The sequence below is a fragment of the Poeciliopsis prolifica genome, unplaced genomic scaffold, assembly GCF_027474105.1.
Source record: "Poeciliopsis prolifica strain line A6 unplaced genomic scaffold, Auburn_PproV2 SCAFFOLD010, whole genome shotgun sequence".
Lineage (NCBI taxonomy): Eukaryota > Metazoa > Chordata > Actinopteri > Cyprinodontiformes > Poeciliidae > Poeciliopsis > Poeciliopsis prolifica.
Window position 1 is genome coordinate 1,819,032 of NW_026562385.1, and position 26,608 is coordinate 1,845,639.

A 26,608-nucleotide genomic window follows, 5' to 3' on the forward strand; every position below is an offset into this window, starting at 1 on the left:
GCAAGCAGCCTCGAACGGCCCTCGCAGCCAAGCGCCGCTCCGGCCTATTGCCACCGCGGGGTACGAGCAACCGCCGCCTCACGCCAGCCACCACAGAAGCTCTCACGCAGTTTTCAGCGCCTCCGCCCGCACCGCGGAAGCAGTTGCTCAGTTTCCATCAACGCTGCGCACGTGCTAAGACAGAAGTTGTTGCGCAGTTTCCGCGCCCGTCCTCCAGGCGGTACGCATCTATGCGTTCGGCGGCTATCCTTCAAGATGCAAAAAAATGTGGTATAGATTCATTGGTTTAGCGAGGAAATACAGCTGGCGGATTAATGTAGGGGAGCAGTGGAGTCAAAATACATTTCAATGCTGTTTTGCTCTTTAGAGGTCAACAAAGGTCATACGTTTTCAATTTGGCGCCAGTCCGATGATCCACGTGTCATTTAGAGCCGATCATATGCACGTGGCGAAGTAATGCATTTCGTCATTTCTACACCCCAATGCGGTTCGGTCAGCAGCCAGCATTCATAGAGTTCATCATGTTATCGTTTTTAGTCAGTATTCACATGATGAAACCCATATAAATTATAGAATAACAGTAAAACATACAGCAGAAAAAACATGTGACTGCCTCTTAAAAGTGGACGGGGCTACAGTGAGGTCATCAAGTGACCATGGAAATGTGTTCAGGGCTGTTCTCTAGAAAGACAGAGGAAGTGTGATGATGCAGCTGTGATCTTGCATTTGGAAGTCATTTAATGTTGATGTTTTATGGTAAATAGTGAAAGTTTTACACTAAGCCACACCCACATGCTTGATGTTAACTACAACTGAGATGTAAATGCAGTGCAACTTTGACGTTATTGTGAAATGAGTCAGGAAAATGGTGAAGGTTAAGATGTATCAGTTTAATAAACCGCACTGTTCAGTAATAAACCAAGGGCAATGCACAATAAGAGAGCACAGTTAACTTTCAGCACATTAGAACAATAGCACAGGCTGAATCCCATCCATTAATTAGGTATTAATCACAGGAAGTGCTGCAACTAAATATTACAACCCCAATGGATCGGTAAAAAGATACTTAGCATTTTCTCAGAGCTCTTTCAAACGACATTTTAAACATCTTCTATACATAATAACAAACAACTCTGAATTTATGAAACTGGATGTATCACACACACTATTCAGTTTATTGAATTAGTCAAGCGCTTCGTTAGCATTAAAAACGTTGCAGGCCTCAGGCATTGGGTTAGCATCCTCCTCAGAATAACTGTTCCAAACATGACGGCTTCCAGAACCAGCAGGAAGGAATAAATTACTCACCGCACCGCGAGTTATGACTGTTTAAACGAACAGCAATGGGCTCTTTGCGCCTGCTGCGCTGACGTCACAACTGTATACCAGAATGCGGCTCTTTTTTCCACTTTCAGAAACTATGACTGCTATAAAAGACAAAGTCGTACTTAAGACACAAATAAAACAATACTATGTACTTTGTTTAAGTTTTCATGGATTTCCAAGCCATCCTCAATTAAGACAGCTTGTACATATTCGTTGCTACAAGTTAAAGCTACCACTTGAAGCTAACGCCGTACACACCGCTCTAAAACTGTCTTAATGAGCCATTCACAACAAGCATGCAAAAGTAATAAAACGAAATAACACAGAAATCTGAAGCAACACGGCCGTATTTTTCTAAAAGTAATAATTCTGAATCTGAACAGTCAGCTGAACTAGAACTCCGATACCAGAGTAAGCTCTGTGCTCGTTTTTCTTCTCATACTTCAAGCAAAAAGTCTGAACTGTAATCTGCCCTCCCACCCTCCCGCTGCTTTATTGTCGTTAACAATAAACACACGTAATATGCTTGAAAATAAGGCACAAACAGTGTCCGTTAGAATGGCTGAGAAATCTTTAGATAATTAAATAGCAGATTTTTACTAGAAAGCTAGCAGGCTTGTGCTAGCAGTTTAAAGAAAATAAAACTCACCTTCATATCTGTGAATGTATAAAGAGGCGAACATCTTAAAACCTTTCTTTGCCTTACTTGTTGGGGTTTCGGATCGATGTACATTATTAATTGTTACCTTGGAAAAACATTTCAGCCGTGTTTCCCTAACGTGTAAGCTGAGGTGCAAAGAGCCCATTAAACTGCTCCAACTCCGGTCCAACAGAGCCTTCTTGCTCCAAAGCGTGGTTCGTATTTGCAACTCCAAAATCCAAGCAAAATGTTGAGCGTAGTCCAGTTCTGTGGCTCCAAAAAGCAGGCAAAATGTTCAGGAAAACTTTGCAGCTCCAGCTGTCGCCGGCTGACTGTTATTACGTAGCGTTGATCTGTTTTCTCATTGATGGAGTACCACTGCCTCCTGCTGGGGCAATACTGGTATTGCACTAGCAGTACCAGTATTTCTCCACAAGGTGCCAGTGGTACTCCATCAACACTGACCCCAGTGTGTTCTTACTTCGCTGTGTCATAGGTTTTGCTGAATGACTTTGTTTGTATTATTTCTAGCAAAAATGAATGAATGTTTGTACTTTAACCCACAAAATAAACTTATATATATATATAAAAAGTTATAATAATGTATTTAAATAATTAATAACAACATAACCTATGGGCTGCTGTTTTCTAGGGGGCGCTATAGAGAAATTAGGCCACGCCCACCAAATATTGTGATGGATTCCAGTCGGGGAGTGGATAATATTCATCCTTGTGAGTTTGCAGCAGCTGAGCCCGAAAATGTGGTATTGAGAGCCAAACGTATGGCGATGGCGTTACAGGTAACTTCGCCACGCCGCCATGCCCACCTGCTCTATCGTAGCTGGTTGGGGTTGGAATCCTCAATACACCAACATGTCTTCGGTGTCTGGGCACAGTTTCATGTTGATGAGGTCAAAGGGGTCGGATAGCGAACTTTCACAGTAAAACATTACACTTCCTGTTCTCAGGGGGCGTGGCCTAAGTGATGTCATCATTCGACATAGGGTATTGTAGGAGACCCGATGATGATCAATCACAGAAACTTTGGTGCCTCTGTGAGTTTCTGTGTAGGAGATATAGCAGTTTATGTTTTTATGGCGAGTAGGTGAACTTTGACCCCTGCTAACCCCCCTTCAGCATACTCAAAAACTCACCGTTTAGATAACTTTAGATGAGACATGCCTTATGAACAGACTGACCGAGTTTGAAGCCGATCAATCGAAATCCCTAGGAGGAGATAGATCAAATATGAAGGCTGTAAACGGCAAAAATGGGGTCAAAAACCGAACTTGAATCCAAAATGGCTGACTTCCTGTGGGGTTTAGACCATGGCTCCAAGAGACTTTTTTGTACGTCCTGACAAGGTACACATGTGTACAAAGTTTCGTATTGTAGGTTAAAGCATGGCTTGGGGCTGATCATTTAAAGTTTTCTAGGGGGCGCTATAGAGAAATTAGGCTACGCCCACCAAATATTGTGATGGATTCCTGTTGGGGAGTGGATGAGGGTCCATCCTTATGAGTTTGCAGCAGCTGGGCCTGAAAATGTGGAATTGAGAGCCAAACGTATGGCGATGGCGTTACAGGTGACTTCGCCACGCCACCACGCCCACCTGCTCCATCGAAGCTGGTTGGGGTTAGAATCCTCAATACACCAACATGTTCTCTGTGTCTGGGCACAGTTTCATGTTGATGAGGTCAAAGGGGTCAGATAGCGAACGTTCACAGTAAAACATTACACTTCCTGTTCTCAGGGGCGTGGCCTAAGTGATGTCATCATTCGACCATAGGGTATTGTAGAAGACCCGATGATGATCAATCACAGAAACTTTGATGCTTCTGTGAGTTTCTGTGTAAGAGATATAGCAGTTTATTTTTTTATGGCGAGTAGGTGAACTTTGACCCCTGCTAACCCCCCTTCAGCATACTGAAAAACTCACCATTTAGATAACTTTAGATGGGACATGCCTTATGAACAGACTGACCGAGTTTGAAGTCGATCAATCAAAATCCGTAGGAGGAGATAGATCAAATACAAAGGCTGTAAAAGGCAAAAATCGGCAAAAATGGGGTCAAAATGGGAACTTCAATCAAAAATGGCTGACTTCCTGTGATACTTGCACTATGACATTAATTGTAAATTTTGAGCGTCTTGGGGAGTTCTACAAGTGTACCAAATTTCATGTGTCTATGATAAAGTAAGTGAATAGCAGAGGGTAAAAAAGGGTGTTTTTCCAATTTCTAGGTGGCGCCGTAGAGACATTTCTGTTGCAATTTTTGCTACGACTTTAAAATACGTAAATTTTAAACAGGCTTAAGGCCTCCGCCAAGTTTGGTGAGTTTTTGAATATGATAAAGCCCCCAAAAAGCCAATTCATTTGGGTGGAAGAATAATAATAATAATAATTAAAGCTGCAAGCAGCCTCGAACGGCCCTCGCAGCCAAGCGCCGCTCCGGCCTATTGCCACCGCTGGGTACGAGCAACCACCGCCTCAGGCCAGCCACCACAGAAGCTCTCACGCAGTTTTCAGCGCCTCCCCCGCACCGCGGAAGCTGTTGCTCAGTTTCCATCAACGCTGCGCACGTGCTAAGACAGAAGTTGTTACGCAGTTTCCGCGCCCGTCCACCAGGCGGTACGCATCTATGCGTTCGGCGGCTATCCTTCAAGATGCAAAAAAATGTGGTATAGATTCATTGGTTTAGCGAGGAAATATAGCTGGCGGATTAATGTAGAGGCGCAGTGGAGTCAAAATACATTTCAATGCTGTTTTGCTGTTTAGAGGTCAACAAAGGTCATACGTATCCAATTTGGCGCCAGTCCAATGATCCACGTGTCATTTAGAGCCGATCATATGCACGTGGCGAAGAACTGCATTTCGTCATTTCTACACCCCAATGCGGTTCGGTCAGCAGCCAGCATTCATAGAGTTCATCATGTTATCGTTTTTAGTCAGTATTCACATGATGAAACCCATATAAATTATAGAATAACAGTAAAACATACAGCAGAAAAAACATGTGACTGCCTCTTAAAAGTGGGCGGGGCTACAGTGACCTCACTTGATGACCATTTCCATGGTCATCAAGTGACCATGGAAATGTGTTCAGGGCTGTTCTCTAGAAAGACAGAGGAAGTGTGATGATGCAGCTGTGATCTTGCATTTGGAAGTCATTTAATGTTGATGTTTCATGGTAAATAGTGAAAGTTTTACACTAAGCCACACCCACATGCTTGATGTTAACTACAACTGAGATCTAAATGCAGTGCAACTTTAACGTTATCGTGAAATGAGCCAGGAAATTGGTGAAGGTTAAGATGTATCAGTTTAATAAACCGCACTGTTCAGTAATAAACCAAGGGCAATGCACAATAACAGAGCACAGTTAACTTTCAGCACTTTAGAACAATAGCACAGGCTGAATCCCATCCATTAATTAGGTATTAATCACAGGAAGTGCTGCAACTAAATATTACAACCCCAATGGATCGGTAAAAAGATACTTAGCATTTTCTCAGAGCTCTTTCAAACGACATTTTAAACATCTTCTATACATAATAACAAACAACTCTCAATGTATGAAACTGGATGTATCACACACACTATTCAGTTTATTGAATTAGTAAAGCGCTTCGTTAGCATTAAAACGTTGCAGGCCTCAGGCATTGGGTTAGCATCCTCCTCAGAATAACTGTTCCAAACATGACGGCTTCCAGAACCAGCAGGAAGGAATAAATTACTCACCGCACCGCGAGTTACGACTGTTTAAAACGAACAGCAATGGGCTCTTTGCACCTGCCGCGCTGACGTCACAACTGTATACCCGAATGCGGCTCTTTTTTCCACTTTCAGAAACTATAACTGCTATAAAAGACAAAGTCCTACTTAAGACACAAATAAAACAATACTATGTACTTTGTTTAAGTTTTTATGGATTTCCAAGCGATCCTCAATTAAGACAGCTTGTAAATATTCGTTGCTACAAGTTAAAGCTACCACTTGAAGCTAACGCCGTACACACCGCTCTAAACACTGTCTTAATGAGCCATTCACAACAAGCATGCAAAAGTAAAACGAAATAACACAGAAATCTTAAGCAACACGGCCATATTTTCTAAAAGTAATAACTCTGAATCTGAACAGTCAGCTGAACTAGAACTCCGATACCAGAGTAAGCTCTGTGCTCGTTTTTCTTCGTCATACTTCAAGCAAAAAGTCTGAACTGTAATCTGCCCCCTCCCCCCTCCCCGCTGCTTTATTGTCGTTAACAATAAACACACGTAATATGCTTGAAAATAAGGCACAAACAGTGTCCGTTAGAATGGCTGAGAAATCTTTAGATAATTAAATAGCAGATTTTTACTAGAAAGCTAGCAGGCTTGTGCTAGCAGTTTAAAGAAAATAAAACTCACCTTCATATCTGTGAATGTATAAAGAGGCGAACATCTTAAAACCTTTCTTTGCCTTACTTGTTGGGGTTTCGGATCGATGTACATTATTAATTTACCTTGGAAAAACATTTCAGCCGTTATTCCCGAACGTGTAAGCTGAGGTGCAAAGAGCCCATTAAACTTCTCCAACTCCGGTCCAACAGAGCCTTCTTGCTCCAAAGCGTGGTTCGTATTTGCAACTCCAAAATCCAAGCAAAATGTTGAGCGTAGTCCAGTTCTGTGGCTCCAAAAAGCAAACAAAATGTTCAGGAAAACTTTGCAGCTCCAGCTGTCGCCGGCTGACTGTTATTACGTAGCGTCGATCTGTTTTCTCATTGATGGAGTACCACTGCCTCCTGCTGTCGCAATACTGGTATTGCACTAGCAGTACCAGTATTTCTCCACAAGGTGCCAGTGGTACTCCATCAACACTGACCCCAGTGTGTTCTTACTTCGCTGTGTCATAAGTTTTGCTGAATGACTTTGTTTGTATTATTTCTAGCAAAAATGAATGAATGTTTGTACTTTAACCCACAAAATAAACTTATATATATATAAAAGTTATAATAATGTATATTTAAATAATTAATAACAACATAACCTATGGGCTGCTGTTTTCTAGGGGGCGCTATAGAGAAATTAGGCCACGCCCTACAAATATTGTGATGGATTCCAGTCGGGGAGTGGATAAATATTCATCCTTGTGAGTTTGCAGCAGCTGAGCCCGAAAATGTGGTATTGAGAGCCAAACGTATGGCGATGGCGTTACAGGTAACTTCGCCACGCCGCCATGCCCACCTGCTCTATCGTAGCTGGTCGGGGTTGGAATCCTCAATACACCAACATGTCTTCGGTGTCTGGGCACAGTTTCATGTTGATGAGGTCAAAGGGGTCGGATAGCAAACGTTCACAGTAAAACATTACACTTCCTGTTCTCAGGGGGCGTGGCCTAAGTGATGTCATCATTCGACCATAGGGTAATGTAGGAGACCCGATGATGATCAATCACAGAAACTTTGGTGCCTCTGTGAGTTTCTGTGTAGGAGATATAGCAGTTTATGTTTTTATGGCGAATAGGTGAACTTTGACCCCTGCTAACCCCCCTTCAGCATACTCAAAAACTCACCGTTTAGATAACTTTAGATGAGACATGCCTTATGAACAGACTGACCGAGTTTGAAGCCGATCAATCAAAATCCCTAGGAGGAGATAGATCAAATATGAAGGCTGTAAACTGCAAAAATGGGGTCAAAAACCGAAACTTGAATCCAAAAATGGCTGACTTCCTGTGGGGTTTAGACCATGGCTCCAAGAGACTTTTTTGTACGTCCTGACAAGGTACACATGTGTACAAAGTTTCGTATTTGTAGGTTAAAGCATGGCTTGGGCTGATCATTTAAAGTTTTCTAGGGGGCGCTATAGAGAAATTAGGCTACGCCCACCAAATATTGTGATGGATTCCTGTTGGGGAGTGGATGAGGGTCCATCCTTATGAGTTTGCAGCAGCTGGGCCCGAAAATGTGGAATTGAGAGCCAAACGTATGGCGATGGCGTTACAGGTGACTTCGCCACGCCACCACGCCCACCTGCTCCATCGAAGCTGGTCGGGGTTAGAATCCTCAATACACCAACAGTTTTCTGTGTCTGGGCACAGTTTCATGTTGATGAGGTCAAAGGGGTCAGATAGCGACAGTTCACAGTAAAACATTACACTTCCTGTTCTCAGGGGGCGTGGCCTAAGTGATGTCATCATTCGACCATAGGGTATTGTAGAAGACCCGATGATGATCAATCACAGAAACTTTGATGCTTCTGTGAGTTTCAGTGTAAGAGATATAGCAGTTTATTTTTTTATGGCGAGTAGGTGAACTTTGACCCCTGCTAACCCCCCTTCAGCATACTCAAAAACTCACCGTTTAGATAACTTTAGATGGGACATGCCTTATGAACAGACTGACCGAGTTTGAAGTCGATCAATCAAAATCCCTAGGAGGAGATAGATCAAATACAAAGGCTGTAAACGGCAAAAATCGGCAAAAATGGGGTCAAAATGGGAACTTCAATCAAAAAATGGCTGACTTCCTGTGATACTTGCACTATGACATTAATTGTAAATTTTGAGCGTCTTGGGGAGTTCTACAAGTGTACCAAATTTCATGTGTCTACGATAAAGTAAGTGAATAGCAGAGGGTAAAAAAGGGTGTTTTTCCAATTTCTAGGTGGCGCCGTAGAGACATTTCTGTTGCAATTTTTTGCTACGACTTTAAAATACGTAAATTTTAAACAGGCTTAAGGCCTCCGCCAAGTTTGGTGAGTTTTGAATATGATAAAGCCCCCAAAAAGCCAATTCATTTGGGTGGAAGAATAATAATAATAATAATAAACAATAGGAAAACAATAGGCCTTCGCAGCGCTTAGCTGCTCGGGCCTAATAATAATAATAAACAATAGGAAAACAATAGGCCTTCGCAGCGCTTAGCTGCTCGGGCCTAATAAACAGTACAGAAACAATAGGCCTTCGCAGCGCTTAGCTGCTCGGGCCTAATAAACAGTACAGATACAATAGGCCTTCGCAGCGCTTAGCTGCTCGGGCCTAACAATAGGCCTTCGCAGCGCTTAGCTGCTCGGGCCTAATAAGAAACAGTACAGAAACAATAGGCCTTCGCAGCGCTTAGCTGCTCGGGCCTAATAAGAAACAGTACAGAAACAATAGGCCTTCGCAGCGCTTAGCTGCTCGGGCCTAATAAGAAACAATAGGAAAACAATAGGCCTTCGCAGCGCTTAGCTGCTCGGGCCTAATAAACAGTAGGAAAACAATAGGCCTTCGCAGCGCTTAGCTGCTCGGGCCTAATAACAATAGGAAAACAATAGGCCTTCGCAGCGCTTAGCTGCTCGGGCCTAATAAACAGTAGGAAAACAATAGGCCTTCGCAGCGCTTAGCTGCTCGGGCCTAATTAAAGCTGCAAGCAGCCTCGAACGGCCCTCGCAGCCAAGCGCCGCTCCGGCCTATTGCCACCGCGGGTACGAGCAACCGCCGCCTCACGCCAGCCACCACAGAAGCTCTCACGCAGTTTTCAGCGCCTCCGCCCGCACCGCGGAAGCTGATGCTCAGTTTAAACTTCTCCAACTCCGGTCCAACAGAGCCTTCTTGCTCAAAAGCGTGGTTCGGATTTGCAACTCCAAAATCCAAGCAAAATGTTGAGCGTAGTCCAGTTCTGTGGCTCCAAAAAGCAGGCAAAATGTTCAGGAAAACTTTGCAGCTCCAGCTGTCGCCGGCTGACTGTTATTACGTAGCGTCGATGTTTTCTCATTGATGGAGTACCACTGCCTCCTGCTGGGGCAATACTGGTATTGCACTAGCAGTACCAGTATATCGCCACAAGGTGCCAGTGGTACTCCATCAACACTGACCCCAATGTGTTCTTACTTCGCTGTGTCATAAGTTTTGCTGAATGACTTTGTTTGTATTATTTCTAGCAAAAATGAATGAATGTTTGTACTTTAACCCACAAAATAAACTTATATATATATAAAAAGTTATAATAATGTATATTTAAATAATTAATAACAACATAACCTATGGGCTGCTGTTTTCTAGGGGGTGCTATAGAGAAATTAGGCCACGCCCACCAAATATTGTGATGGATTCCTGTCGGGGAGTTGATGGGAATCCATCCTTGTGAGTTTGGAGCAGCTGGGCCCAAAAATGTGGAATTGAGAGCCAAACGTATGGCGATGGCGTTACAGGTCACTTCGCCACGCCGCCACGCCCAGCTGCTCCATCGAAGCTGGTCGGGGTTGGAATCCTCAACACATCAACATGTTCTGTGTCTGGGCACAGTTTCATGTTGATGAGGTCAAAGGGGTCAGATAGCGACCTTTCAGAGTAAAACATGACACTTCCTTTTCGCAGGGGGCGTGGCCTAAGTGATGTCATCATTCGACCATAGGGTATTGTAGGACACACGATGATGATCAATCACAGTAACTTTGGTGCCTCTGTGAGTTTCTGTGTAGGAAATATAGCAGTTTATGTTTTTATGGCGTGTAGGTGAACTTTGACCCCTGCTAACCCCCTTTCAGCATTCTCAAAAACTCACCGTGTTGATAACTTCAGATGGGACATGCCTTATTAACGGACTGACCGAGTTTGAAGACGATCAATCAAAATCCCTAGGAGGAGTTCGATCAAATACGGAGGCTGTAAACGGCAAAAATGGGGTCAAAATCTGAACTTCAATCTAAAATGGCCGACTTCCTGTGGGGTTTAGACCATGGCTCCAAGAGACTTTTTTGTAAGTCCTGACAAGGTACACATGTGTACAACGTTTCGTAATTGTAGGTTAAAGCATGGCTTGGGGCTGATCATTTAAAATTTCTAGGGGGCGCTATAGAGAAATTAGGCCACGCCCCACAAATATTGTGATGGATTCCTGTCGGGGAGTTGATGGCGATCCATCCTTGTGAGTTCGGAGCAGCTGGGCCCGAAAATGTGGAATTGAGAGCCAAACGTATGGCGATGGCGTTAGAGGTCACTTCGCCACGCCGCCACGCCCAGCTGCTCCATCGAAGCTGGTCGGGGTTGGAATCCTCAACACACCAACATGTGTTCTGTGTCTGGGCACAGTTTCATGTTGATGAGGTCAAAGGGGTCAGATAGCGACCGTCCACAGTAAAACATGACACTTCCTGTTCTCATGGGGCGTGGCCTAAGTGATGTCATCATTCGACCATAGGGTATTGTAGGAGACCCGATAATGATCAATCACAGAAACTTTGGTGCCTCTGTGAGTTTCTGTGTAGGAGATATAGCAGTTTATTTTTTTATGGCGAGTAGGTGAACTTTGACCCCTAACCTCCCTTCAGCATTCTCAAAAACTCACCGTTTTGATAACTTTAGATGGGACATGCCTTATGAACAGACTGACCGAGTTTGAAGCCGATCAATCGAAATCCCTAGGAGGAGTTCGATCAAATACGAAGGCTGTAAACGGCAAAAATGGCCCCAAAATTGGACCTTCAATTCAAAATGGCTGACTTCCTGTGATACTTGCACTATGACATTAATTGTAAATTTTGAGCATCTTGGGGAGCTCTACAAGTGTACCAAATTTCATGTCTCTAGGATAAAGTAAGTGAATAGCAAAGGGTCCTTTGAAAATTTGTAGGTGGCGCTATTGAGCCATTTTTTATAGGATTTTTGCAATGACCTTAAAATACAAAATTTTGAAACTCCCTTTACGCGTCCGCCAAGTTTGGTGAGTTTTTGAAAATGATAAAGCCCCCAAAAAGGCCCCTCTTTAGGGGGGCAGAATAATAATAAGAAACAGTAGGAAAACAATAGGCCTTCGCAGCGCTTAGCTGCTCGGGCCTAATAATAATAATAATAAACAGTAGGAAAACAATAGGCCTTCGCAGCGCTTAGCTGCTCGGGCCTAATTAATAAATTCATTACCTTGACTACAGCTGTATAAATGTAGAATTTTTATTTTTATTTATTTTTTGGCAAATAAATGTTATATTTTCGATTAATGCTTTTATCGGAGCATCATATTGCCCCGCTTAGATATTTGTTGGTTTATTAAACAACAAGCATCACCAAATGCATATCTAGCATAGGAAGCCTTGCAACATGATTTACTTAATTGGGTTGTGATACATGTTAGCCAATCAATTCTATGTCATGCTAATATTATAGTGATATTTAGACAAAATTGTGATTATTCAGCTTTGTATCCATTATCTAAATCCTGAATTATTGACTTTTAAAAAATACTTTGAAGCCATAAGCAGAGGTTACATCTACTACAACCCATTTCTCCTGACACCTGTCGGTCAACCTACAGATGTTGTACTGTACATGTTGCATGTTATATTACACAACCTTGAAGATGAAACCTGGGGCTTGATATCAACTACATTTGTAACCAATGTCTGTTTGCTGGTCGCATAATGGACCGCAGAGCTGTTTATGTTGTACTTATTTCATTTACTTTAACTCTAAGTCAAGATGAAAGGTAGTACCTTAGCATTGTTTTAATTGAATACACTTCAGGATTAAAAACATCAACCATAGAGGCTTAAACCAAAAGGGTGTTTTTTGTTATGTTTTTTGTTTTAAGTTTTGCATATTAGAAACCAATGCCTTCTATTTATGTTTAAAGTCGCTTAATTATTTGTGAGTGATATGGCTGGGTAAAATACTCAGATATTTTCAGTGAAGGAGCCCAGTTTCAGTATTCCCTCAGCTCCTCTCTGAATCTAAACATATCAACATGACTGCACTGTTTTATTTATTAGCTGAAGTCAGCTGCAAAGAACTGCATAGTTATAGCTCTGGAGATGATACGCAAACTTAAAATGTGAGAGAAATAAATTAACTTTGGTTTTATATTACTCTTTAGAGATGTTACTTGCAACTCCATATTGTTCCTTATTACTACACATCAATTTTTTCAGCAAATACAGCATTTGTAAAAAAAAAAAAAAAACATGTTCGACAGTCAGACATTACCGACATGAATTAATATTTCTGACAGAAAAATGTAATCTATCTCTACACCAATTGACATGCCATAATCTTGAATATGAAAACTGACTTGTAGGACAAATTGTACTAATTAAAATATGAGGTGTTGCACTTTTAAATTGAAGCTTTCATATTTATAAATTCTTTCATGGTTTTTTCAACTTGTTTGTGTTTTCACTTATTAGTTTTGATTTCTTTCAGATTAGGCAGCAAAATCAGCACATCTAAAAATGTATTACAATATTTTTTGGATGTGGTGTCATTAAGAATTTGCTCTAAAATTCACGCCATCCATTCATAAATAAGTCAAAGCAGTTTAGTTACATTTTTGTATCAGATATCTACTTCCTGAATGGGTCCTCTGTGTTGTGGAAAGGATTTATTGATTTATTTTCTGTTCTAACACCTACTGTTTTGGAAAAGCACAGGTACAAACAGCACCTTGACCATGTTGGCGACATGTGCTGCATTCACCATAACCAATACTACATTCTGGTGTTAATCATTTATTTATTGTCTATGAAGATGGCTTAAAAGAAGTCAGTTAGAATAAAATGCAAAAGTTACCTATTGCCATGTCTTAAATGTTATTTTAAGACTACATCACTGCTTTTCCAGTATTTGAAAATTCATCCTACAACTGAAAACTTCTCAATCCTCTCTTTTAGTATCTAAGACAGATAAATGAACAACAGAGTCTGCATCCTGAACTTGAAATGCACCAAAACAGAGACTTCTGTTTTCCAAGGACAAAAGCTTCAACTCTCTCTGGGACTCAAGTCATTAGCAAATGTAATGACGAAGTAAAACAAGCTGGTAGTAAGAGTATGTTGTAAGCATACTATTTCACTGTAGTGTATGCGAATGACTGATTGGCATGCTAAAATTGTAAACAGTAGATATGGATTATTGATATGTCTGAACAGTATTTGCCACACAAAAAGAGCAGCATCCATGTGTTTATTTTTTTTCTACATTTAAATGTTTTGTGAAAGATAAATGTTGAATGCTTACATAACATCTCCAATATTAAAAATAATTTGAATGTAAATTGTTAGATTTTAACATTTGAAATGCATTTAAAAAAAACAGAAATCTTCAATATACATTTCTACGCAACTTTAATAGTATTATGAATACATCGCTGGTTTTGGAAAAATAGAAACGTCAGTTTTAAAAGAGGCCAGACTTTTCACCTTCTAATCCCAAATTGTTTTTAATATGCTGCACATTCCCTCAGATCTTCTTAGAATTACGGTACTTGTAACTGCATTCTGGCCTACTTCTGTTTGGCATCTGCACGGATGTTGTTAAACCTTCATTGTGGCCTGAATGCTTGACACCATTGCTAGTTAAAAAAAAAAATAGCAACAGCTGTGGTAGCAGAGCTTCCAATTTTAGCAGTGTGTCATTTAAATATCAGTAGTTTTCTCCTATGAGAGGAGAGTGAGGAAAGGGTTCAAACGGAATTTAGCTTCCAGGCTATGAAACTGGATCTGTTTGTGTTTATGTAAAGAAGAAATAATATACTCTCAATTCCCCTCTCATTTAAATTAACTACACTTAGATGATGTAATGTCACAGAAAGTATAGTCACACTCACATGCCCACATGGAGTCTCAGCTATTACCTTCGTCTCACACATTTTCCTGCATCCCTATTATATTTGCCCACTTGTTTGTTTCCCCTAGGAGTTGGAATGCGAGGAAGGCAGGTATTAACATCCCTGTTAAGCCACGCATACTGTGCATGCGCAGTGCCGAAGACAGACTCAGCATGTGGGGGTACACACACCATTCTTCTCCATCAGAAGCGTGGTGTGTATTATGTAACGAGAGCTGATAGTAAGGGTGGAGCTTTCTAAATGGGGTTTTGTAGCAACATTTTCAAGTGCTGCTCCTCATTTTATGGCTTCTCCCATGGCAACAACCCTAGTATTATCCTGCTTCTATGACAACCCCTGGTGAATCTGGTGTGACCTTCACTAGTGATTAGGTGTCTCTCCATCCACCTCCATTCTTCTCTCTGATTCTCCCTGTTCAGCATTGCAACCGTCCACTTTTTTTTTCTACTCAATAGCCCACATTCTGTTACACTGCCTTTTCTTTTTTTTTTTTTTTTTTTTGCTCCACCTGTGTGGGTGTAACATCGCTGCTCTTACACAAGCAGTCAATAAATACATCCACAGTACACAAGCTGATGTCACACTTCAGGGTAGAGTCTGCTCGTATGCACACAAATCCTGCAGGCATGCGTCCCTACCTGACTCAGTGTTTTAAGCTACTAGGCATGTGGCTGCTTGTTGCATAGCTCCAGGTGCAGATCAGCCTGAGCTCACCTTCAAACAAAGAAACTATTGTTTTCTGTTAGCCATAGAAACAGGCAAGGGTTCAAGTGAGCTCGGAAATATTAATAGAGTAATGGCTCATGTTTATCGTCGTGGTTATCAAACTAAGAGGATACACTGACGTGTTTTACAGATTTCAAACCAACAGCTCTTACACTGAGACTCGTGGGTTATGTCATATTTGCCAGAACTTTTTGTAGGAAAGACATTAAAGTAGCACATCACATTTAAATTCTTCTCATTATGCCTCAGTGCAAATTACTGATTGCAGTATCAGATGCTGAAATGCACTTGTTAGTCGCAGCGTAATTTCCCTGTTGTTGTGTGCTCTGCTATTAAAATTGCCATGGCAACCATTTGCATTGCCAGAGTGTGATTTTCTGTATCTTTTCTTTTTTCTATGCTTTGGCTCTGTACAGTCTGTAGTGATGAAACCAGAGAAGACAAATACGGATGCAGTCACTCTTCAGCCTCCTGACTTCCTTTTAATATCCTGTCCTGCTGCATGTTTAGATGACATATGCATCTCCGTGCTTTTGTTTTGCAGTCCAGTGATGATGCTCATTAGTTAATTGATCCAGCTAGTTGAAGCCAACAGAATGGCAGGGTTTCTAAGCTCACAGGGCTCTGATCAGGGAAGTGTAAGCTGCTTAGAAGGCCTGCTGGGAAATGACTGGATGCCTTAGCCTCTTTCTGTGCTTCTGTGAGACAGAAGATCAACTGACAGGTTGCAGCATGGGCAAAAATGTTTATCCGTGTTTGGCTACAGGGAGATGAGACTATTGGGGATAGTTACTAAATCTCTTAGTTTATCAAGTAAAGTAATGGCTCAGTAAATAAAGATGCTTAAGTTTTCAGAAAATAATTGCATGTTTTAGTTGTAATACATGTCATCAGAATGAATAAAGATGGTCTTTGTGTACCACCTTCCTAATGGCGGCTGGGCTGTATGATGTCATGATGGCCTTGAGAAAACTTGAGCATTTTCAAAGAATAATTTTAAAACATTAAAAAATAGCACATTGCAATTTGATCAAGCTTTTCCTGGTTGATACAGATTTCCTTTTGTCTTTGAAATCCAACCATAAATCCAATTTTGACTGATTTCAACTCCCTGCCATGCTCTCTCTAAACACTACAAGCCATAAAACAGGAAATTAAGCAGCAGGTTCCTCTGACTAACTAGTTGTGATTCTAATAGAAAATGAAGCTTTAAAATTAGCACCCATGCAAGAAAGAACATGTACCCGGATAATAATAACTTCTTTTTTTTCAAGTGAGAAAAAGCATTTTTCTCACATTTTTTTAGTCGATACATAAATGTAGATCAAGGAAAACATGGGTAACTTTGATCTTTGGCTGGCTGATTGCATTTCTCATAAAAAATATATGATTCTAATATGTATGGTACAGTGACTAAGTTAACCGTAACTAATTTATAACTAAACTGTCTGTAATCAGAACTGTGACGATGATGATAATAATAATAATAATGGAGGAACTGGGTTCCTGTCTAAGAAAGAAATTCAAATAATTTACTTGTGTATCTGTAAAATACCAACAGTATTAAAAATATCAGTCATAATACTTGGCTATATTTCAGTTACGTGCGGTCAGGTTCATGGCTGGTGAGGCACTGACTTAATCAAAATCATAAGATTTTTGCATGTCATTTTTTATTTACGGAAATTTCATGCAAGCGGACAACGTTGAAGAGCAAAAAGACTAGACTTTCACATACCATCCACAGTTGTGCTGCCATGGTAGAATCATTACGTTAACTCGATGAAACTTGTAAATATATATATTATTTTAGTGCTCTGATGCAGAACATAGGGAAGCCAATCCCACCAATCCTTGGTGAGGCTCAGCTCGCTGCTGCCTCACCAGCTGCACTTCTGAGCATTTAAATGGGGAAAATGCGAAAATTCAGCAATTTTGAGAACAAAAATAATCAAAATTGGTAAAGCTAAATGAAAAATAAATACTTCTCAGTACAAAACACAGGATGAAAATAGCTATATAAATTATCTTATCATTATATTATTCTTCCATGATGACAGGTGAAGCTCTGACTCACCTGCCTCACCTGACTGCAGGTCACTGCTATATTTTTCCTTTCCTCCTGTTGTCATCAGTGCTTCCATCACTTTGTGACTTTCTGCATGTTGGGCATGTGTTGGATATGAGCCTCTTCTGCTACAAGATCCAGTCCAAACGACTTAACATTACATGAGAAGACAAAATGCAATTTCATACCACTTGGAATATTTTAGCCAACAATTATTCTACTCCAAACAGTCCTTTGTGGTATGATTATTTAACACACTGATATTACAATGACAATTTTGTAATTTCATGTGTACTGTAGCTCAAAATGCCAAATATGTAATTTTCTAAATATTGCATTTTGTTTCTTGGTATTGCTGAAAGTAAAAAGAAAAGTCATACTTCCCTGCATTTTTAAAGTCCTTCCATCCTTGTCCTCTGTTCTCCTCCTCCTCTTGCTGTCTGCTGACATGGAGACCAATCCAAAGCCTTCTGTTGCAGAATTAAAGTTTATACTGAAACCTCTTCTGCAGGAGTTCTAACTTCACATACAAAGCTCTGTGAGAAAGGCTGACATGTGCTCGTAATAGGTCATCGTTCACAAGAGGAAACAGCAGGAAAATGTGAAATGAGCCAGGAAAAAGTTTTGACATAAAGCGTAAGCTTGCAGTTTCTGCTAAGGTCTATAATGATCCTTTTTCAGAATGGATACTGACATAAAGTGACATATATTTTTACTTTGGCAGGGACATTTTTAATGTAACCCCCTAAATAGAATGGCTGAAGGTAAAATGATGGTATGAAATTGCATAGATATGATAAAGTGATGACTTTTAAGACTAAAAAAGTTTGACATGCTGCTCATTTATATAAGGCTACATCAATCTGAGTGTTTTATCTTCATCTTAAGAGCTTTATACACACTTTAAAATTTCAGACGATGTCAAAGAGGTGTTGGGTGTTCTTCTCAGGAATATGTCAGCCTCATCTTTTGTCTGTACATTTGAATTTATTGCTGTCTATCCACCAGGTCTCTGTTTTGTATGTGTCCTTTGCTCAATGTGCTTCTTGTTTTTCTTGACAATGCTCTGCAATTTCAGAAGAGGGAGACTGTAGGTATACAAAACGATAACTCTAGCTGCATGAACCCTTCATTATTTAGCATTTCAGTTGATTAATTTCACAGGCTACAACATTTTTTTTAATCTTAACAATCTAAAAGACATCTTGATGTCTTTAGAAAAACACAAACTTTAATATCCAGCTTGTTTCCTTTTTAAAAAAAAGTTGATTCAGTTGTACATGAAGTTGTTTCAGTCTCTTTCATCTTGTAACAAGCCTCCATTGTGCTGCTCATTGCCCCAGTTTAGTCTCTTGTTGTGTATGTTTGTAGCTTGTGTTTGTGCACGTACTTTGCACGCTGGGGTTTCTGTTTTTTCTTGGTTTCTTTTAAATATATATATATTTTCTCCTAGTTTCTTCCTCATTCCTTTTTCTGTTCATATTAAAAGGTATTTATGCATTTTTTCTATGTCTCTGTTTCTTTGTCTGAAGGGGACGTTCTGTTCCAGATGGCTGAGGTCCACAGACAGATCCAAGTGCAGCTAGAGGAAATGGTTGGTATTTCAAGCAACTGTGTGTTTTAACAATGACTTCATTTATTGGAATGCTTTAAGAATAAATATATAAACAGAAGAACAAGGACATGCAATTAAGTTTATGCATGTTATTCAAAACATAAATCAATACCTGAGCTCTTTGGTAAATAACTCTCAACTCAAACTGATATTAAAAAATGACAAATATTTAATGTGGGATGGATATTCTGTTCCAATTAATGCTGCAGCCTTTCTATCACTTCAAACACCTTTAGCAGGACTGTCCACCATACATCATCTATCAGAAATGATATCACAGCATAGAAACAAAGATTGAGATCGATTTATTAATTTAACTTCCAGTGCATCTATAAAAATGAATGTTCTTGGAAGGGTGGTCAGGAGGACAAAAATTCATCCATACACTTGGAAAAAAGATTTTGAAATTGTGAAATAATTGCAAAAATATTTTTACACACGTTTTATGTAAGTAATTTTAACATGTTACTTTTATATTATTTCAGGTTGAACAAAAACAGAAAATTTGTTAAATTTACTGCTTGTATGCTATTCTGTTTTAGCATGCCAACTGGCTGATCCAAGCTCCACACATGAAAGAGAAAAATATTTTGTGTACTCAAAGATTTCTGTCTACACTTCAGTAACAATCACTGCTGCCTATTCAGTTTAAAAACATATAAACCACAGTTCGTATCAAGGATTTTCTAAGCATTAACTGTTTATTTAATCATTTGTTGTTTTCTTCCTCAGCTTAAATGCTTCCATAATGAGCTGCTTTCTGAACTTGAGAAGAAGGTGGATCTAGATGCTCGGTACTTGACTGTGAGTATCAGAATTTGTCGCTTGGTTTCCTAAATCAGATTAGCGCTAAAATGTACACTGCAGTAGTTTTATTTTTAGAAAGCCGTGCAATGTTGTAACGATGGTGCAGACAATGCCTTATTCCAATGAAGTAATAATAGATTTGCAGGCAACACTGTTTATCTTAAGTTTGGGCTTTAAGTCTACTTCTGCAGTATTTCATGTCTACTAAGCTATTGGGGGTACACTGATTATAATAAGCCCCTCATAGAGTGTGTGTAAGTGCTGCGGAGTGGGTCTACTTGTGATATCTTTAGAATGAGTGGGTAGCAGCCGAAGTGTACAGCAATACCGCTGTGCGTCGTTTTGGGGGATGGGATAACGTTTTCATTTTTGTGATGTATTGTTGGAAGAATCCTGTCATGAGCTGCATTAGCTCACAGCTCCTTGCTTATGCAATTTGAATGCCATTTTAAAATTTCATTTGTATTCAACAGACAAAAATTAAATAATCATATTGCTTCTCATCCTAGGGTAAACCCATTGCAACCACTGACACACCAGATGGGTTTTGCTTATTTGAATGAATTTCTTTAATTTATTTTATGCAAATAAATACTTTGAGAGCATTGGAAAAAGTATTCATAACAGTGAACACTTTTTTTCACATTTTTCATGTTACCACCACAACCTGTGATATATTTTTTAGGATATTACGTGAAAGGCCAAAGATAAACTAGTGCATATTTGTCAAGTTGGAGGCACTGACAGATGTTTTTATTTTTTTTAATAAAAAGAAGAACTTGATGCACACTTGCTTTCATCTGCCTTGAGTTAATAGCTTGCAGAACCAGTTTCTATATTGTTTCCATTTTTGTATGATGTGTTGGACATTGTTGCACGAGATGTTTAAAGCTTAGTTTATTTTTTTGGGACCTAATAATAATTTAAACAGATAATTTAATCTGCACAAATGTATCCCTGTCCTGCCTGTTGTGTTCTTTGTGGTTCCATTTGTTCACTAATGTTCTCTAACAAGCAAGTGAGCTCATCACAGAACAGCTGGTGTTATCCCAACATCGTATTTCCACTGTTTGCTCATTAGGTGATTTAACACTAGGACTACTAAAGACAGTAATTTTGTCATGGTAATTGATTTAGTTGAGATCTATAAAAACTCCAATTGTAGCAATCAAAACTGACATGCCATTTTAACAAATGCAGAAACACTCCCTTAAAATAGAACAAAATAAAGTACGATTTTCAATTCACAATTATGGGCTACTTTGCATTGGTTTGTCACATAAAGTCCTAATAAAATTCATTGTCTGCGTTCTTTGTTTCACATGGCTGTAAGAAGATTTTAGATCATGTGAAACCGAACAGAGGGATCACTATGTGGCCATGAACCAACAGCAGAACCCCCTGTTTCTAAACAGAGGTTGTTTTACCAATGACTGTTATATTTTGTACCTGTACCAAACTTGCCTGGGGTTTGCTGTTTCAGTACAGGGAACAATGGAGAGAATAAAGAAAAGGCATGTTTGACTTTTTATTCAATAAGACCCAGCTGATAGAAATGTTTTTCACAATAGGTATTTAATCCTACTCTTTTCAGCTAAGATTTTTAGTTTTTTTTTTTCCAGCACAAGTCTTAGTTCCTGGGAGATGAATCCTGAATGTCAGCAGTGAGGCAGCCTGTGTTGGCTGTATCACTTTACCTCAAACAACAGGAGAAAATGAGCAGATGACTCATTCATTTTATTGTTATTGCTTTAGAAAGCTGATAAAGGTCCAAAGGCCTCATTTGGCCCATTCTGTTGCGATGTATTGAACAAATTTGTGATTATTTAAAAATTCTCTGCAAAGAAGAGCAAACACTTCATGTCTTTCTGCAGGTGTGCGACAAGAGAGGCTCTTTCTCTGCTTCTTTTTCTCGAGAATACCTGCATATGTGCTCATTTCCATGCAGTATGCAAAAGCGGGTGTTGGACCCCTGTTCATAAGCTTTTCTCTTCCAATTTTTCAAACTGAGAGACCACACGAGCTTTCCCACATCACATGTTGTTACTATAGCAACAGAGCTGATAAAGCCACGGAAACAAAGTTGTTGTTTTTTTTTCTTTTTTATTATTATTTTTATTGCTAAATCAACAGTCCAGCAAACCACATGATTGAAATTAAACAAATCAGGAGCTCATTAGGGCTTTTTTGACAATCCTGTCATTGTTTGTTCCAGGCCGTCACTGACATCTGATTGTTCATATTCGATGAAAATCATGCTCACAGAGATTTGATCACAGGCGTTGTTGATTTCAAAACAAAACCCACAAGAGATTAAGAGGATTTGGAGTTTAGGAACCAAATGTTCTCAGCACTTTCTTGAATCATGAAAGCAATATCTTAGCCTTTTTGAATGTAACAAGAGATGAGAGTATCCCAATGTGCACTCTCTTTGCCACATTATGATGATCCGTGCTTGTCAGCCAGAACAATAGTGTTTAATATTTAAATGCTTTGATTCAGAAGGGCGGAGACACCAGACCTCAAAGGGAATACCATCTGTCTTTGGAAATTTCCCACTAAATATTTTGATTCCTGTTAAAAGTAAGCAACCTATACCTCTATGTTGGGCTGAAATGTCAGTTTAAAATAGGAGGAAAAGTGTTTTTCTTATTTTCTTTTAATTAGTAAATAAAAAGTCATCAACAAGAAGTACATAATTCAGCTTGAGTTTGGTGGACGTCTAGACCAATGAGGACTAAGTGAATAGTTTGTTTTCAAGGAGCTGGCCTGTCCAGCAAGCACCAGGGTGCTTGAGTGGTGACATCATGAGTGGAGCGGTTGACGGTGACTAACAGTCAGTTGAAAAGGAGAGTGAAGGTCACCACAAACGGATGCCTCTATATATACAATAGAGAGCATCACAAACAGTAGGAGAGCTTTGTGGGTTTTTCATGAGACTGAATGCTTATATTGTGGACATTGCCCCCTACAAGGGGATAGGTGGTATGGTTGTCACACCAGATATTACAATTTTTGTGAGAAAATAACCAGAGAAATCTTCTCACTTACTCTTGGTTCTTAATAAAAAGAAACCCAATTGTGTATGACAGAAAATATTTTCTTTTTTCAAATGAAACTTTTATGCACATCTTTCTGTTCCATAATCAGTATCTCGTAGAACCACCTTCCAATCTAATCTCATATACGTACTATACATTCTGTGCTTGAAATTTTATACTTTACGAAAGGACATAGCCTGGTTAAAAACCAGCCACTTGAGATGCACTTTGCTCCATACCAGCCAAGAGGGTCTGGAAACAATTGCTTCCGGGAGACTTGGACTGTGTTGCGATTTAAATTTTACTCATTTGCTAACAGCTTCATTTACTTCTGCCTTTGCTAAAACTACACCGAAATTAAACTTACACCGAAAATTAATGTAATTGGTCCCAAGTTCTCCTTCTGTTTGCTGATTGACACCTCATCAGAAATCAATCAGAAACAATATAAGTTAAGGGAAGAGAGCCCAGATTGTGCTGGAAGTGATTTTTTTTTCTGAGCGGCATTGCACAGGGAGCAGAAATTCTTCGTGGTTTTTTTCACAGATTATCCATCGTGTTTTACTGTCACGACATACTGACAGGTTTAATGTGTATTTATTAATATGTTTACCTGAAAACTTCACTCTAAAACATATCAACTTATCCCGTATGTCCCTTTGATTATAACTTTTAAAAAGATTTGACTTTGGAAGAAGTGTGATTTCATGTTATTTTTATTTCCTGTTGCTCTACTTAGGCTGCCTTGAAAAAATACCAGCTGGAACACAAGAGCAAAGGGGAGAGTCTGGAAAAATGCCAGGGTGAACTGAAGAAGCTTCGAAGGAAGAGTCAAGGCAGTAAGAACCCTTCAAAGTATGGAGAGAAGGAGATGCAGGTGAGCCCCCTGCTGAGTTCCATCTCAGATCACTTTACATTAATTCCCTTTCATAGAGTTTCACAAAACTGTCTGAAACTCTAAACTTAACATTTTAATTAAAAAATGTGTGCTCTACATGTTGAGAAGAAGAAATGGCTGAGATGGTGGTAAATCTCTAACATCAATGAAAATTACATGCACTCTCAGGTCAGTTTGTTCTAATTTCTGCAGGTTGCATTGATTTGGGGTAGAATTGGAATCAAGGTTTATGAATAACAGTGAAAAGGACTTCAATATTATTTTTATATAAAGAAAATGCAGCCAGGATGGGGGCAGAGGCGACATGGTGTCTTCAGTGGGAAGGCCAATGGTGACGGTTTGATTATGAATTGTGTGCCCTTGGAAACCTTTATTACATTTGCACACTTAAAAGCAGAAACACTGACACTCCTCCAGGCAGCAGGGAAAAACAAGCTACAGTAACTGAAGTACTGATGGTTGAGCCAATTAATTTTAACAGTGTCTACATACACATCAAAAAATAAACCTGTTTTATACATCAACACATAATTGAGAAATTATGTCTGCACAGTTTTCTCCTTTGCTCTCATGTGTTCTACAAAGATGTTTGGACCTTCTGATAAATGTTAAAACATAATTTACACTGTCAGAAAACAATTCAACAAACTTTATGTTGTTGAACAATCCTGCATGTGCAACGAATGTTGATTGATGTGAAGTGAACTTTAACTGTGTGGCATTGCTTAATGAGTAATGTCACATTTATTTTTTTCCTTCACCCAATGACTTACATGACAGGGCAAAGGGTTCAGCTGCTGGACGGACAACAAACAGCCCTGACAACATTCCTCTGCACCAGACATCATCACTTGTGATGTTTTCTTGTTGCTTCCTTGTATAGTCTTGTAGCAAGAGGGAAAGCAAGGGAGAAAAGCCATATGTGAGGACAGGAAAGGTCAATGCATTACCTGGGAAGCAGGAATTTAGATTGCTTTATAGGATGGGGGCACAGATGTGAGACCAACAGGTCATGGCTCGCAGAATTACTGAGCCACTTGTGGCCTTGCAGTGAAGTCCAGCCATCAGTCAAGTAAAGCGTATCTTTCAGATGCAAACTTTTCAAAGGTTTTTCCAAAAGTTTTTCACTCTGTCCACTCAGTTTTCAAGCTGTCACAAACACAGTTGCACACACATCCACTACCATTTTGTCTTCGGTGGTGTGGAAGAGCTGGATTGATCTGACTCAATTGTCACATCATGTTTGTTCCATTGTGTCAGGTCTGTCTTGAAGAGATGATGTATTAAGTGTCATCATAAGACAACAAGCGTCAGAATGCGCTCAACAGTGCGGTCAAGCATGAAGCACAGCTTGAAGTGGGAGCATTGATTGTGGCCCCAGAATCAGTAAATCTGTAAAGAGCAGAGATTCTACGTGCACCATGAAACCTCTCTGTTTCTTCTTCTGATTGAATAGCCTTTTAAGTGTATTTATTTGCAGAGTTCTTAATTTCAAGTTTGTTTCATTAAGTTATTTTTATGCATTAAATTTTATAATCTGCACACTTATTCAGTTGTTATTCCACACACTTGAGACATATGGGGACTGTAAGATTGTATATTTCCTACAGAGAAAATATTTCCTCTGAAATATTTGACACCCAAGTCAAATGACAGATTTTTCCTCATTTTCATTTACTCTCTTTGTTTGGAAAATATTCCACCAAGGAATGACAATCCATAAATGTTTTTATTTATAGAATGGTAACATTAAGCCATGTTATATATTTTCGTTTATGATTTTTGTAATTCATGATCATAATCAATTAGAAATCAATCAGAAAAATAAATTGTTTGCCTTGTGAGGAAGTACTGGGTTGTATATATCAAGAAAAGTATGAGTCTTCTATGCGTTTCTCATAATTTAAAGTAGAGCATTTAGCATTACTCTACACAAATAAAAGCCTTCAAATGAAGATTTAAAAAAATCAGAATAATGAAGAGGTAGTAATCCAAATGAAAAATCAACTTTTTCGATTACTATACACTACTCCTGAAATAACAAGCAACATCATAACAAACACAAGTAAACAAGATGATGTTTTATTTACTTCTGCAGACTAAAGCATGGGTACCAAAGTCCAATCCTCAGGAGCCATTATTCTGCTACTTTTAGACATGTCCCTTCAACACATCTGAGTCAAATGACAGATTTTTCTCATCATTTTCATTTACTTTGTTTGCTCTTATGATAAACTAATAAATCTTACATTTTAATTTGAACAAACAAAAAAAATGGTTCACTCTCCAAGTATTGATTTTTGCCTAGCTGGGATTATCCCATTGCTTCCCCCCTATTGTGTTGTCATGGCTATTTAGTTCATACACAAGTACCATCACAACCTTAGATGCAAGAATAACTAAAAGAAGTGAAAAATAAATTTAAAAAATCTAAATCATAGATTTAAGAAGGGAAACACTATTCCACAGTTTTGTAATCCTAATAATAATGTACATTAATTTTATTTTATTTGTAAATAGTTGGATTTTTATTTAAATTAAATTTACAAAATACAAAAAGCCTTTAAATATTCTTCTCATATAATCTTCAGATTCATAGAATGGTAATATTAAAACATAACATCTTATAATATAATAGAATCTCTCTTGTAGTGCAAATGTCTGAGAAATTTAAAACAGCTATTAGCCTAACATCTCACTTCAGCTGAATCACTCGAACCAAAGAGAGAAGTAAAGTAGAACATTTTACTTCTTTCCATGCTCAACATAAATTAGAGTTTATGGATGGAGTCTGCATAACTGATCAATTAGGCCCATCTGTGCAAAGTGAAGGGCTCATCATATTGTGGACTCATAATTTACAGCAACTTTGCAGGAGAGAAGAAAAATCAATCTCCCTTTCTCAT

The 26,608-nt window shown here is 39.2% G+C and overlaps 1 protein-coding gene across 4 annotated transcripts in view; it reads left to right on the forward strand.

Annotated features, from left to right (window-relative positions):
- baiap2a (BAR/IMD domain containing adaptor protein 2a) overlaps positions 1 to 26,608 on the forward strand; it is an 88,343-nt gene that overhangs the window by 49,215 nt on the left and 12,520 nt on the right. For all 4 annotated transcript variants that reach the window (XM_055035921.1, XM_055035923.1, XM_055035924.1 and 1 more), the window contains exons 4-6: positions 18,874 to 18,935; positions 19,689 to 19,760; positions 23,544 to 23,681. In XM_055035921.1, the coding sequence (XP_054891896.1) occupies positions 18,874 to 18,935; positions 19,689 to 19,760; positions 23,544 to 23,681 (272 nt within the window). The remainder of the gene's footprint in view (positions 1 to 18,873; positions 18,936 to 19,688; positions 19,761 to 23,543; positions 23,682 to 26,608) is intronic.